Here is a 15,641-nt window from a genome sequence, read left to right on the forward strand (position 1 = left end):
TACTTTGGTTTGGTTTGTGTTTTGAGATCGTTTAGCTCCTTTTGGCTCCCCCCCCCCACACCTCAAATGAATAAGGGAAAAACTGTGGAGGGGCAAGGGGTGCGGTTATTGGTTTGGTTTGTTCTTGTTTTTATTATGCATTTTATGTTTTTATCTTCTGTTTTTATGGTGTGAACCGCCCTGAGATTGACAGATGAAGGGCAGTATGCAAATTTAATAAAAAATAATGCTCATGACAGTATGAAATAGCCTTGAGCTCTTTTTCAACATCATCATCATCATCATTTATTGCTTATACCCCGCTCATGTGGCCGGGTTTCCTCAGCCACTCTGGGTAGTTCTGAATAGAAAATTAAAAGCACAATAAAACGTCAAACATTAAAAACTTCCTGATACAGGGCTGCCTTCAGATGTCTTCTAAAAGTTGTATAGTTGTATATTTCCTTAACATCTGATGGGAGGGCGTTCCACAGGGTGGGCGCCACTACCGAGAAGGCTCTCTGCCTTCAGACATAACTTGAAGAAGGCTTGTTCGTGGAAACAAATTATTAAGCAATGGCAAAGATAGGCTACAACAATTTAAAACCGAAGAAATTGCCCCCTCCTAAACATAGACATCTTCTGTGTTGAAAGCCAGGATTAGCAGTGTGTGTATAACATTCACTGATAGCTGTGTTACCAAGGTGCATCTGGAAGTTGCCAGGTACCCCTCTGTGGGGAGGTGGCCCCACAACTTAGGGGCTGCCACAAAACAGGCCCTCTCCTGGGCCATCCATACCCTCCAAGCCTCTGAGGGTAGTGAAACAACCAAGAGGGTTTGTTTAACATGTAAGCACCTTGAATTGGGCCCGGAAACTGTTAGGATTTTTTATCTCACCAGCTGCTCAGCAAGTAGAACTATGGTTGTTTATATCATGTGAGTGTCTGAGAGCGTGAGACAGGAAGTCTCAGTACTGTTCGGTACTGCGAGAGAAGTTACCGTGTTTTTCGCTCTATAAGACGCACCAGACCATAAGACGCACCTAGTTTTTGGAGGAGGAAAACAAGGAAAAAAAATATTCTGAATCTCAGAAGCCAGAACAGCAAGAGGGATCGCTGCGCAGCGAAAGCAGCAATCCCTCTTGCTGTTCTGGCTTCTGCGACAGCTGTGCAGCCTGCATTCGCTCCATAAGACGCACACACATTCCCCCTTACTTTTTAGGAGGGAAAAAGTGAGTCTTATAGAGCAAAAAATACGGTACTTTCACTTCTGTGTGAGATGTTGTTCTGTACTGCTGCTGAGAGAGAGCAGACATGCTGATGGAGTCTCTTTATATAGACCGTTGAATAAAGTAATTTTAAAGCTATGATTGTCTCTTTCTTCTGCAATGATATGCAAAAAGACGAGTGTGCTCCTCTCAGGAGAGTCACTTATCACCAGTCTCTCTGGACTGAGGAAGATTTACAGCCAGAGGGTGACTACCGGAGAGACGCCATGGTGTCTTGGGAAGGTGGTGGCCTTCCCGGGCGTTTTTCCAACAGAAACAACCAGTGCCACTGTTTTAAAACGGATGTTGTGCGAGATGCAAACGGAACCCCAGCTGGTAATCTGGGCACTGCATTTTGGACCCCTTGGAATTTTGGAGCCGCCTTCAAGGGCAGCCCCATGTAGGGTGCTCCGCAGCAATCTAGTCTGGAAGTTACTGCAGCATGCAGAACAGTGGCCAAGTATCTGTGCCCCCAAGTGGCAAACGCTCAGGAGCTGGGAAAAGGCACGCATGTGGGTTGGTGGAGAGGGATAGGGCACAAACAAAGGAACGCAGGGCATAATTTGGCAGCTTGCCTCCTAGCACGGTTGGGTTGCTGGATTCCTTGATGTGTGGTTGCAAAACTATTGATTTCCTGGGCGGCTGCCCAGCCTGACTGCCTGCCAGCAGCCCTGAAATTTTCCCTCCGTCATACCAGAGAGAACATGGCTTGCTGGCATCAGTGCCCTGCACTGACTCTCTTGTTTTTCAGGGCAGGATGGTTTTGAATGACCAGGCCCTAGTGCAGGGGTCTGCAACCTTTAAGACAAAAAGAGCCACTTGGACCCGTTTCCGAAGAAAAAACAACAACTGGGAGCCGCAAAACCATTGCGACATTTAAAACAAATATATCTCCGGAGCCACGATCTGACAGCGGGCGGGAAGGTGATGTCGGGACGGTGCGTGACTAACGCACGCACCGCCCCCATGCGACGTCACAGCCAGTACAGCGCCCGCCACAGTGAGGAGTGTCAGGGCGCACAATGCGCCTCCTCCCCTCGCTAGTATCCGCCCCGGAGCCGTGGCAAAGGTGTAAAAGAGCCACATGCGGCTCCGGAGCCGCGGGTTGCAGACCCCTGCCCTAGTGTATGTTGCAATAGTGCTGTGGGAAAGTGGAGGGTGTGTGTGTGTGTATTTTAAAGCTTAAAAAAAAAAAGGGTAAAGGACCTCTGACAGTTAAGTCCAGTCGCGGATGACTCTGGTGTTGCAGCGCTCATCTCGCTTTACTGGCCGAGGGAGCCGGTGTACAGCTTCCTGGTCATGTGGCCAGCATGACTAAGCCACTTCTGGCGAACCAGAGCAGTGCACAGAAACACCGTTTACCTTCCTCCCGGAGTGGTACCTATTTATCTACTTGCACTTTGCCGTGCTTTCAAACTGCTAGGTTGGTAGGAGCTGGGACTGAGCAACGGGAGCTCGCCCCGTCGCTGGGATTCGAACCGCTGACCTTCTGATCAGCAAGTCCTAGGCTCAGTGGTTTAGACCACAGCACCACCCGTGTCCCTTTATTTTAAAGCTAGATTGTGCTAAAAATCTTTGGAAAGGATATTATTATTAATTATTAATTATTGAATTTATATACTGCCCTATACCCGGAGGTCTCAGGGCGGTTCACAGAAGAAAATATAAAACCACAAATATATATAATAAAAATAAAAACAACCACTTGTTTGCTGGCTCTCATCCAGTCCTTTACCAAGGCGAGACACTGGTCCAGAATAAATCTGGGACTCAACTACATTAGTCAAAAAACAGCATTTTGAATGTGTTAGAAACATGCAACACCAGATGGCGCCGGAGAGCAAAAAAAAAAATTCTATGCGATTTTCCATAGCGTTTTTTCCCCTGTGTGTGGATCCACTCCTGGTGAAATCTCAGGTGCCACATTGTGTGTGTGTGTGTGTGTGTGTGTGTGTGTGTGTGTGTGTGTGTGTTTGTACTTGCAAGGAACTGCACAAAAACATCCTAGTCCTGCAGTCTTAGGACAGAAGCTTGCAAAATGAACCTGCCACACTTGCTTATCAGAGAAGATCTCTGGGTGTCGACTTTGGGTGGCCTCAAGGCAGACTTTTGATGGTTTGACAGCACAGCAAAAGTCTGCCCATTCAGGAGGGGCTTATAGGTCTTCACTGAGTGGGGAATGGTACCTTCTAGCTGTAGTTCGCTTTGCCATGCACCAAGCTTAAGCAGTGAAGATTCAGAAGGGTATATCGGAGTCATGGTCACACACGAGGCGCTGGGTGTCCCTAGTGCAACACTTCTCTCGGTACAGCTATGAGCTCACTTGAACGTCTTTGGCCAATCCCCGTGTCTCAACCGATGGCTGTGCCAACCCGAGAAGTGAAACAAACACAGTGTTATGAATTATTATGTATGCTGTAGCTTAATTTCATGATTTTGTTATGGATATACATTTTTACAGAAAGTGCTTTTAGGGGGGTTGTGTTTGGCATTTAGAGCTTACAAGAATCCAAAATATCTATTAATGATGATTGTTTTAATCTCTGAGGTTTTTATCCATTTCGGTCTATTGCTATGCTAACTTTTTGACAGTTTTGAATCGTTGTTAATTTTATTTGTCGTGTCTTTTTGAAAGCTTCCTTGAGGGTTTTTTTAAAAAAAACAACAACAAGCGGTGCATAAATATTATGAAAATTTATATGCTGCTCAATTGCCGCCGTCTCTCAGCAGTGTATGATAAGTGTAACAAATATCAGCAGTGTATGATAAGTGTAACAAATACAACAGAGATAAAACAAAACCCAATGAAAAGCAAGCTATAAAATGGAAGAATGGCTTTAAAATGGCTGCTGAAATAGAAGCGGAGTTAACTCTTTCCCTCCCCCCTGCAGGGACAATGGAGATTTCGCTGGGCCAGGGGCTCCTCATTTTGTTCTTGGTGGTGGTCCCGCTTCTCTACGAATGGAGTGCCACCTTCAAGTACTTCTGCAAGATGGCGTTCTACAACAGCTACATCCTCTTCCTGGCAGTCATCGTCATCCCTATTTGCGCAGTCCGTGGGCGCAACGTGGAGAATATGAAGTAAGCACAAGAATTTGTTTGTGTGTATTAGGCTCTTTGGGAGCTATTCACTTACCTCATTCTGCTAGCGCAAGGATTTTCGTTCGTGCAGAGGGACTCCCCCTGTTCCCTTCCACCTTCCCCAAATCTGCTCCAGAGTGTTAGGGGGCCCATGGGGGACGGAGGCTTGGGGAACAATGTTCTTCCATGCCAAAGGAAGTCCCTGTGCTGGCGGGATGTTCACATAGGCAGCGCAATGGTGGGTGCAGCCCTTGTTGTGTTTGGCCAGGGGGGACGACGACTCGTAAATCTTTCGTTGGAAGATTGGGCATGACTCTGCTTGCTGAGAGAGGAGGAAGAGGGGGAAGGAAGTCCAACTCAGAAATGTTAAATTGATTGCAAAGCTAATGAAATGTATAGACTTGAAAAGTATAAATTAAAACTTAAGAAGAAAAGAGTTTTTTTGCATGGGGTTAAGGCAGGCAGATGGGACGCGGGTGGCGCTGTGGGTTAAACCACAGAGCCTAGGACTTGCCGTTCAGAAGGTCGGTGAAAAGTTGGAAGAATTTCTTCCAAATTTATTCTACAAATATCTCAATAATAAAAATTCGTTGATTGACTTCCATCGCTTACACTGCACTTCCTATATACATTTTAATCAACATTGTATCTGTTATTCCGTATTTTCCCCATACAATCTCATACAAATATTCTAATCAATAAGTTTTCTAAATCTTTCATAAATCTATTCTAAACACAACCAATACCTTACATTTAATCTTTGTCTACATAAATAATCATTTAAACGTTTCCATTGTTTCTGGATTATCTATAGATAAAATCAGTTTAATGCGGTTCTGCTCTGCACCCTTCCTTGATAGCTTTTGGCCTCGCTGGAATGTCCCCACAGACTCTGACAATGCCTCTTCTTTCCTTAGATTAAGGATAGAACAGGGTAAACTAGCCTACTGCACAAAGGTAAATTTCGCATTAATTTTATTTGCCAACTTTTGTCTCTGGCCCTGCCCACCGCTGACATTTGGCCTCCTGGAATTTTGCTCTGAATGGAATGCCGGGCTACATGGACCTGTGGCTTGGTTTTAGCTAGCAGTGCGGCTTAAGGACTGAAGGCGAGTCTTAGGGGCAGATTTGGCAGATATCCTAGAATCACGAGTTGGAAGGGACCCAGGGGTGATCTAGCCCACCCCCCTTGAATGCAGGAATTTCAGCCCAAGCATCCATGACAGAGGGCCATCCAACCTCTGCTTAAATACCTCCAAGGAAGCTTCGAGATTTTTAAATATATATATATAAAGCAGTATAAAAATAAAATGAACCACCATCACACCAAAAGAGGTACCTAGACATTCCATTGTGGCCACTGTAACCTGGGTTTAAGGTGCCATTTGATGATTAACATACATATCTGAGACTGCGTAGTAGGGACTACACTTGGACTACTGCAATGCGCTCTACGTGGGGCTACCTTTGAAGGTGACGCGGAAACTACAACTAATCCAGAATGCAGCAGCCAGACTAGTGACTGGGAACGGCCGCCTTGACCATATAACACCGGTCTTGAAAGACCTACATTGGCTCCCAGTACGTTTCCAAGCACAATTCAAAGTGTTGGTGCTGACCTTTAAAGCCCTAAACGGCCTCGGTCCAGTATACCTGAAGGAGCGTCTCCTCCCCCATCGTTCAGCCCGGACACTGAGGTCCAGCACCGAGGGCCTTCTGGCAGTTCCCTCACTGCGAGAAGCCAAGTTACAGCGAACCAGGCAGAGGGCCTTCTCGGTAGTGGCACCTGCCCTGTGGAATGCCCTCCCACCAGATGTCACAGAGAACAACAACTACCAGACTTTTAGAAGACATCTGAAGGCAGCTCTGTTTAGGGAAGCTTTTAATGTTTGATGTATCATAGTATTTTAATATTCTTTTGGAAGCCGCCCAGAGTGGCTGGGGAAATAAATTATTATTATTATTATTATTGGGGATGAGGCGATCTTTTAGGTTAGTGGAATGCCACAGGGAGGCATCTTGGACTTCACCTGAGGCAGCAAAATGTCTTGTGGCAGCTGCTTCTTACATGGTTATATGCAGGCTGGCCTCCTGTGGACTTTACCTTTACTGTATCGGTAGAAAGAGGAGAGCCAACAAAAGCAATAAAAACAACTTCTCGCTGCTTTGGTATTTTGAAAACTGAAAGCTGCATTGAACAACACTGGCCTCTAGAGGGAGCATGAGCACTCCAGACACCTCAGTGCCTCAAAAATTATTTCTGACTGACAGCTTATTATTTTATTTTTATTTGTATTTATTTTGATATTTACACCACCCTTCATTAAAGGATCTCAGGGCAGTTCACAAGATAAAAACACAAATAAATAGCTAAACAACAACAACAAAACGCGCTCCCACAAAGGTATTTAAAAGGTTGCGGCAAATTAATCGGCCAAAAGCCCAGTTGAAGAGGAATGTTTTTGCCTGGCACCTAAAAATATACAGTGGAACCTTGGCTCTCAAATGCCTTGTTTCTCGAACATTTTGGCTCCCGAAACCCAGAAGTATTCCGGTTTTCGAATGTTTGTTGGAAGCCGAACGTCCGATGCTGCTGTCGGCTATTGCTCCACGCCTAGGTTTTTGAACGTTTCAGTAGTCGAACGGACTTCCGGAACAGATTACATTCGAAAACCAAGGCGCCACTGTATAATGAAGCTACTAGGTCAACCTTGCAGAAGGGAAGATGGCAAACTGTTGTCATCATCAGCGACTGCGGTGCAGTGAGGTGCGGGAGTCGCAGGTGAACAAGTTTCTCCTCTTTTCTTTTCCATCTCCAGGATAATCCGGTCCATGATGCTACATGTGAAATACCTGTACGGGATCAAGATTGACGTGCGGGGGACAGAGAACTTCAACATGAAGCAGCCTTATGTGATCGTGTCCAACCATCAGAGCTCGCTTGACTTGCTTGGTACGCCTGGGCAGGGGGGAAGGGGGTCTGGGTAGGGGGCCAGAGTGTGAGTAGAAAACCCCTCGTGGCCTCTTCCGTCAGTCCATTTTACCATACCACCAAATTATTAAGAGTTCCTGCCCACTTTAAAGCAATCTTCATTGGTTTCCAGGGACACAGGTGACGCTGTGGGTTAAACCACAAAACCTAGAACTTGCCGATCAGAAGGTCGGCGGTTCGAGTCCCTGTGACGGGGTGAGCTCCCGTTGCTCGGTCCCTGCTCCTGCCAACCTAGCAGTTCGAAAGCACGTCAAAGTGCAAGTAGATAAATAGGTTCCGCTCCGGTGGGAAGGTAAAGGGCGTTTCCATGGGCTGCTCTGGTTCGCCAGAAGCGGCTTAGTCATGCTGGCCACATGACCCAGAAGCTGTACGCCGGCTCCCTCGTCCAATAAAGCGACATGAGCGCCACAACCCCAGAGTCGGCCACGACTGGACCTAATGGTCAGGGGTCCCTTTACCTTTACCTTACGTTGGTTTCTAAGCAGGTGCAGGGAGACTTTGGACCCCTAGATGTTCAAAGAATTGTAAGGTTGGAAGTGACCAAGAGCTTCACCTAGCCCAGTGCTTTTTTCCTGGGGGGACGCATACCCATGAACATTTTGTGCATCTATGTTTGGCCTCATTGAGGGGCAGTATTTCACTATGAGAAGGAAAATGAGAGTACCCCTAAACATTTTTTTTTTAGGAAAAAAAAGCATTGACCTAGCCCAACCCCCCCTGCAGTGCAGGAATCTTTTGACCAACATGGGGCTCGAACCTGCGACCCTGCAGTTCAAAGTCTCATGCTAAACTACAACAATTCCCATCAGCCCCAGTAAGCGTGGCTTGCAGCCAGGGAACCCAAAGCCTCTGGGGAGCCAAACTTTCCCCACACCTGATTTGCAGAGCTGGGAAGGCATCTTCAAAAGTCTTCTTCTTTGGCGACCACCTATAGCCGAGTAAGATTGTCTGCCATAAACACGGTTTTAACAGTGAGTCCGTAAGTGACTGTGGAGGCCAATTCTGGATCCACACGTCCTTCCACAGTGGGGACATTGGTTTCCAGGCAGTAGTTGATCACGGTGAGGGTTTGCCAAGCATGCCTTCCTCTTAGCATGTTTCTCCCTTTTGTCCTGAGTTCGAGCGTCTTCAAAGCCCATGACACCTTTGGTAAAGGCTGTTCTCCAACTGGAGCACTCACAGGCCAGTGTTTCCCAGATTTTGGTGTTTATACTACATTTTTTAGATTTGCCTTGAGAGAGTCCTTGAACCTTTTTTGTTGACCACCAGCATTACGCTTTCCATTTTTAAGTTCGGAATAGAGGCGTTGCTTTGGAAGACGATTATCAGGCCTGATTATCAAAAGCAATCTATAGTCTGGGATAGCCCAACCCTCCAGATGTGACTGAACCATAACTCCTGTTCCTCTTGGCTGCCTCAAATTTTGGTTGACCTTTTTAGTTGAATTTTGCACAGGAAGTGCAAAAACGTTTTTAAAAATTTGCTTTTACATCCCAGTGGGGAAGCTGTGTCCTGCAGAAGGTTCTGAGGCTCCCAGAAGCCTCCAGGCAGCATGGCCCAGTGGTCAGGGACGATGGGAGTTGTAGTCAATAAGATACAAATTGCCACAGATTCCCCACCTCTGGTTTACTCTGCCTGGGCCTTTGCTGTGCCACCAAGCCATGGCCGCCCCCCGACCGGTGTTCTGGCACATAGTGGGCTGGGCGGCCTTGATCTGTTGCCGTGGCTAACCTTCCCGCTTTCCTCCCTCTCCGCTGCCCCGCCCCGCCCTGCAGGGATGATGGAAGTCTTGCCCGACCGGTGTGTGCCAATCGCCAAGAAGGAGCTGATGTACATGGGCACGGTGGGGCTGGCGTGCTGGCTAGGGGGCATCATCTTCATCAACCGCAAGAAAACCGACGACGCCATTAGCGTCATGGCGGAGACGGCGCAAACCATGCTCTGTGAGGATGTGAGTGTTGCTGGAACGGGAGGCGGGGCTGCCTACATTTTGGGGGATCGTGGGGGATCTGGAGGCACGGGGGGGGATGTAGGAGGAAGGGATTGCAAAGTGGGATTGTGTCTGTGTCGTGGCTGGGTGTACAGGATGCAGCAAGAGAGCTAATATTGATTATTTCCCCCAAAATCCACAAGGGCGTGCGCCTGGGTGCTGGCCTCTTGGACTTCCCCACCTTGCTTAAATGCTAACTTGCTGGTACAGCCCTTTTGGGCAGAGAGTGGGAGAGAGGGAAGTTTGCCATTGTAGCGTTCGGCTCTTAATCACAGTGGTTCCTTGGTTCCTGAACGGCTTAGTTGTTGAACAAATCCGTCCCCGAACGCCCCAAACCTGGAGGTAAGTGTTCCAGTTTGCGAATGTTTTTCAGAAGCCGAATGTCCGCCGCGGCTTCTGCTTGAGTGCAGGAAGCTCCTGCAGCCAATTGGAAGCCGCGCTTTGGTTTTCGAATGGTTTCGGACTCCCGGAACGGATTAAGTTTGGGAACCAAGGTACCACTGTACTGGTAGTGTCTCCTCAGTGGGTGGAACACACCATCTTGGAGTGCACAAGGCGGAGGGAGACGCTTTTGTAGGAAAACAAACCGGCCTCAAGCTCCCTCCACAGAGAAGGGCTTTTTGGATTTGCTCTGCGCCGATTTAGCCGTCTGCTAAATTGACCACGCTGCAGGGCGGAGTGTGTGGATTGCGACATCTATTTGGCCGAACGGGTTGTCCGTTTTTAGAGGCAGTGTAGCTTCAGATACAAGTTTCTGGGACCCAAACGACAGTGGAGGGATGTTCTGCCCATGTGCTTCTGCTGGGGAAACATATCCTGGGCCGGATCCAGGCCGGGCTCTTCTTATGGTGGGCTCTTGTACTGGGTCTCTAGCAGCCACTGGGGAAAGCTTTTTCGGCTTGGGGAATGGAGGGCACAGAAAGGAACCCCTTTAGCTGTATTTGTGCAGCCTGCAGCTACTTATGCTCCTTCCTTTTCTCCTCTGACCCCCCTGCAGGTTCGGGTCTGGGTGTTCCCCGAGGGCACCAGGAACCACAACGGCTCCATGTTGCCCTTCAAGCGGGGTGCCTTCCATTTGGCTGTGCAAGCCCAGGTAGGGGAGTCCTTTCCTCTTTACTTAGCCGTGGGGGCGACTCAAGCTGCAACCCCCTGTGCGGTTTTGGCCTCTGAAATCCGGCGGGGGTGACCTCTGCGCCCAACGCACATAGTGTGTGTCTTGTTCAGGTTGCAGAGCAGCAGGTTAAGAGCCAGGAAGCCACCTCCAAGTCTCTCCTCCGCCACTGACTTGCCAAGCGCGTCTCTGCCACACCCCTTCCTCTCTCTTTTGGACTTGACCTCTCCCAACAGGGATAATTGTACTTCGCAGGGCTGTTTTGTAGTATGGACTTGATATCCCACTTTATCACTACCCGAAGGAGTCTCAAAGCGGCTAACAATCTCCTTTCCCTTCCTCCCCCACAACAAACACTCTGTGAGGTGAGTGGGGCGGAGAGACTTCAGAGAAGTGTGACTGGCCCAAGGTCACCCAGCAGCTGCATGTGGAGGAGCGGAGATGTGAACCCGGTTCACCAGATTACGAGACTACCGCTCTTAACCACTACACCAAAGATTAGCAGGAAGATGTATGCAAAGCATGAACCAGGAGCGCTGCTTTTTATTTTTGTTAAGCCAAAGAAAGGTGTCTTAGAAAGAGTCAGAATATTGGTCTACCTAACTCTGTATTGCCGAAACCAGGATGTCCCAAGCTTGGGTCTCGCAACTGTTTTTGGACTACAGCTCCCATTATCCCTGGCTAGCAAGGCCAGTGGTCAGGGATGATGGGAATTGTAGTCCATAAACTGCGGGAGACCCAAGTTTGGGAAACACTGGGCTAAACGGACTGTCCGTGGGTATCCAGGGTTTCAGAGGCCGAGTCCTTTCATTTTATAGAATTGCAGAGTCCAACCCCCCGCAATGCAGGAATGTCAGCACATGGTTATAAAAGCAGAGGAAACCAGTGCTGCTCTAAAACAAAACCGCTCCAAGTCGAACGGAACAGAGTCGATGCGGGAAAAGAGGTGGTCACCATTCAATGAAGCACCTGAGGTGTCAAAAAGTGCAAAGAGGTGTGTTTTCATAATAAAAAAACTTAGCATTCCTATGGCACTATTCAGAGAATCGGGTGCACTGCCTTTTTCCAGTCCTTGCAAAGGCCTTAATAGGCTAGAGACCATGACAGAAAGAAGGAAGGAGGGAAGAGAGAACTGAAAAAGGAGGGAGGGAGAAAGGAAGGAAGGAAGGAAGGATTTTCTCATAATGCTGGAACCCTTTTCGTGCAGCACACAGCTAAACTCTGGGATTTGTTTCCCAAAAGATCATAGAATCATAGAGTTGGAAGAGACCACAAGGGCCATCGAGTCCAACCCCCTGCCAAGCAGGAAACACCATCAGAGCACTCCTGACATATGGTTGTCAAGCCTCACGACAGCCACCAAATCAAAACAACTTTTAAAAGATGTTTAGACACCTTTTTTTTTTTTTAACAGCCCTCCCTGAAGTGTATTATCTTTTGGTCTTCTTCACGCTGTTCCTCCCTTCCCTGCCCCTTTCCAGGTTCCTATCATCCCAGTTGTGATCTCATCGTATCGGGATTTCTACAGTAAGAAGGAAAGGCGTTTCACCACGGGTGAGTCCAGCCGTCTGGCTCCTTTTCCCTCCCTTTCCCTTCCCTTATCCCCAGGGACGAGGCTGGTTCTGACAAACCTGTGGCCACTCACTGGCTGTTGTGGTAGTGTCTTCTGAAGGTGGGTGATGTAATTTTGGGGGTTAAATGGCTTTGAGTGATTTCAGTGCTGCTTTCAATAGGGCTACATAGCTGGGGGGGGGGGGTTTAAAATAGGTAAAGCAATCATACATTTTTAGTTGTACAGTCATACCTCGGGTTACAGACGCTTCAGGTTCCGTTTTTTCGGGTTACGGACCGCTGAAACCCGGAAGTATTGGAACAGGTTACTTCCGAGTATCAGCAGTCACGCATGCACAGAAGAGCCGAATCGCAACACGCGTGTGCGCAGACGCACTGCTGCGGGTTGCGAACGTGCATCTTGCACGGATCACGTTCACAACCCAAGCATCCACTGTATCTGTTTTAATTTACGTTGTGAGCTGACTTGGGAGGAAAGTGGGAATATGAAATTAGCAGGCAAATAAATGAAAATACAGTGGTGCCTCTAGATGCGAACAGGATCCATTCCAGAGCCCCATTCGCATCTAGAAGCAAACGTAATCCGTGTCTGTGCGTCTACGGGTCACATTTCGGCACTTCTGCGCATGCGTGTGGTATCATTTTGAGCGTCTGCGCATGCGCAAGCGGCGAAACCCAGAAGTAACGTGCTCCATTACTTCCAGGTTGCCGCGGAGCGCAACTTGAACACGCTCATCTCGAAGCACATTCAACCCAAGGAATGACTGTAATTAAATACCCCCTGCCCTGCCTCTTTGCAACGTGCACACTTAACACTTTTCTTTTTCTTTCCTTCTCTCTCCCTTTCTGCCCCCCACCTGGTCCGGCTACATCACCACGGCCCCTTTCTACTGCCTCTGTCTCCTCCTCCTCCTCCGGCGCAGGGCGCTGCACGGTCCAGATCCTGCCTCCCATGCCTACGCGGGAGCTGGTGGCTGAAGACGTGCCGGCACTGACAGATCGCGTGCGCCAGGCCATGCTCATTGCCTTTGAGGGGCTCTCGGTGGAGCTGGGTGCCCCGCAGTGACCCCCTTTTACTACTTCCTCCCTCCCAACATCCGGCCCTAGAGAGAGACAGAGAGAGAAGAGTTTATGGGGTGGGGACTGGGAACAGCTTTGCGCCCACTGGGACGGGGGCTACGGCAGAAGAGGGCGGCGTTAACTCCCCAGCGGCCAAGCCGGGACCAGGAGTGGCAGAAGCGGTGATGGGAGCGGCCCACGCTACAACCAAACTTGGAGATTTGCAAGCTGGGGTGGGCTTTGCCTGGCCACGCCCACAAGGAGCCGCAGGGGCGGAGTTGATCCCAGCCACGCCCGCTTCCACCTTTCGGACCAGAATTCTCCCCTCCCACAACCAGGTAGATGGCGCAGCCCTCTCCCCGCCATGTCTTCTTCCCCTCAACCGTTTCTGTCGATGTGAACTGTTCCGCTTGAGCTTCTCGGACTGGACCACTCCAGCCCCCTGTTCCGGGGGCAGGGAGCATTTTGTGGGCTGACCCACAGGCAACGTATAAACAGAACCACTCCTCGAACCCTGCAGAGGGAAGATTCATCCCGGCGCTCCTCTGGGGGACGAGATGGGCGCAGGGCAGGTTCTGAGTGCGAACACTGCAAAATGTGAAGCCGGGTTGCGAGCTGGTTGCAAACACCCCGCTGGCCTTTCACGAAGGGGTGTGTGTGTGTGTGTGTGTTTGCGTGTGAGATAAGGGAATGGGCACGATTGATCGATCCGCTACATCTTGCCTGCGGTGGGAGCGAGGCGGCGACGAACCACTCCAGAGCTCCCCGAGGAGGGGAGCTGTGCGGACTACGACCCACCCAGGCCTCTGACTGATCAGCAGCTCTAATAAAACGGTGGACAAGACTACCTCCCTCTGTGAAAGGGGCACGGCGAATGGGGGAACTGCGGCGGGGTGGGGTGGGGGGCTGGGGACACAGAAAGAATGTGACTCTGTATTGGCTCTTTTCAGTCACCCAGTGGGTGAACCGAGGGAACGAAAGAGCAGCTTTGCGGGGAGGGGGGGTTGCGGTGTGTCTCACGGGGAGGTGGGGGGGGGCTAAAATAATATGGGCTGACCCTGTGGAACCCAGTTTATGGGACCAGCCCTTGACCCAATTGATGTGGGGCGGAAATTAGGGATGCTACTTTGGGGGGAAGCGAGAGCAGGAACGTGAGAAGACGCCCGTTTCCTGACAGCCTCCCTGGGCCTGTTACTTTTGTGTTGGTTAAAATATTTTAACTGCCCTGCGAAGGGGGAAGCAAGCCTGCCCTTATCCTTATCCCAGCTGCGTCAACGTGGCAGCCTGCTTTCCTGGCTCCAGTTGGAGGCATCGGTTGCTGCAAACTCTCGTTTTTTGGTCTCAGAGATGGTCAGAGGGGAGGTACGTGTGTGTGCTCCCTCTGTGGCAAAATATGGCAGGAAGGCTGAGGTCTTGGGGAAGGGCAACCCGTGTTTGGGTGCGGGGTCACTAGGCCGATTTTTTTTTGGGGGGGAAGGGGTGCACAACAAGGAGGAGGGGGCTAGTGGCATGAGGCTGGTGCCCTTTAGCCACATTGGGCCAAGCAAGAATTAAATTGTGGTGGTGGTAGTTGATGTGGCACCCTTCAGCTATTACTGGACTACAATTCCCATCATCCTTCACCACTGGCCACGCTGGCTGGGGCTGTTGGGAGCTGGGGTACGGCGGCTGCTGGAGGGCACCTCGTTGCCTGGCCTACTCCAAGGCCTCAGGCGGAGGGAAAAGCCTTTCCCGGACCTGTTCTCTCTAGCCCTGGGGCTGATGGGAGTTGTAGTCCATGGGAGGGTGCCATGTTGATGCCCCATAAGGTCTGGGATGGAGGAGAGATGAATTGGGGGCAGTCAGATGCGTGCACTTCCTGTGCACGCTTCCTGGGAGTGGAGTGGATTTCTGTGTGCAGCTATATTTTTTATGAGGGTGGGCCATTAGGATTGGGGAGAGGCTATAATTTTGGGATGAGAGACCCCTCTATTGTGGGGGGCAGGCGTGCTTGGGGAGCTGTTTCAGGGAGTGTGTGCTTGTTCGTGGGGTGGGTGGGATTTTGCCAAATATTCCCTGCTATGGGGGGGAAGAGGGGCTGCTGCCTCTGCTCCTCTCCTGCCTTTGGGGAATTCCCCCCCCTGATATATTTCTGTCCTCTCCCCAGTTGGAGACCCAGTTGCCTATCCCTCCCGCCAGATGCCCTTCCGGGGGGGGGCTGTTGATGTCGGGGGAGCGTCGATGTGGGGAGGGGGCGACGGGTAAAAGGGGCATCACCAAGTCCATATTCCTAAGACCTTCCTGCTTTTAATAAAGACCCTCAAACAAGCCCCCACCATTGCAACGCGTCTCGCTCTGTGTCTCTAGCAGATAAAGGTGTGGGGGTTTTTTTGTGTGATGGTGGGGTCCTGTAACCTTTGCCTTTGGCACCTTTTTGGAGATGCTGGGGTTGGGCTGCAGGCGAAGGCTTTCTGTGCATCTGCTGCAGGCGGTACCAGAATTGCAGCTATTTATGTGCAGATAAACTATGGAAAGAGTTGGGGGGCGGGTTGCCCTCATAGGAGGTAGTGATGGTCACACACTGGGATGGCATTAAAAATGGGATTAGAT

At 49.9% G+C, this 15,641-nt stretch overlaps 1 protein-coding gene across 4 annotated transcripts in view; it reads left to right on the forward strand.

Annotated features, from left to right (window-relative positions):
* AGPAT1 (1-acylglycerol-3-phosphate O-acyltransferase 1) overlaps positions 1-14,031 on the forward strand; it is a 48,307-nt gene extending 34,276 nt beyond the window's left edge. For 3 of the 4 annotated variants that reach the window (XM_082207484.1, XM_082207483.1, XM_082207485.1), the window contains exons 2-7: positions 4,139-4,328; positions 7,148-7,281; positions 9,096-9,271; positions 10,308-10,403; positions 11,903-11,975; positions 12,917-14,030. In XM_082207484.1, the coding sequence (XP_082063610.1) occupies positions 4,144-4,328; positions 7,148-7,281; positions 9,096-9,271; positions 10,308-10,403; positions 11,903-11,975; positions 12,917-13,059 (807 nt within the window). In that variant the 5' untranslated portion in view covers positions 4,139-4,143 and the 3' untranslated portion in view covers positions 13,060-14,030. Of the gene's footprint in view, positions 1-4,138; positions 4,329-7,147; positions 7,282-9,095; positions 9,272-10,307; positions 10,404-11,902; positions 11,976-12,916 lie in introns of all 4 variants that reach the window. The other variant, XM_082207482.1, reaches the window with a different exon arrangement.
* Positions 14,032-15,641: the final 1,610 nt, after the last annotated feature.

Source organism: Podarcis vaucheri, assembly GCF_965113315.1.
Source record: "Podarcis vaucheri genome assembly, chromosome: 2".
NCBI classification, from domain to species: Eukaryota; Metazoa; Chordata; class Lepidosauria; order Squamata; family Lacertidae; genus Podarcis; species Podarcis vaucheri.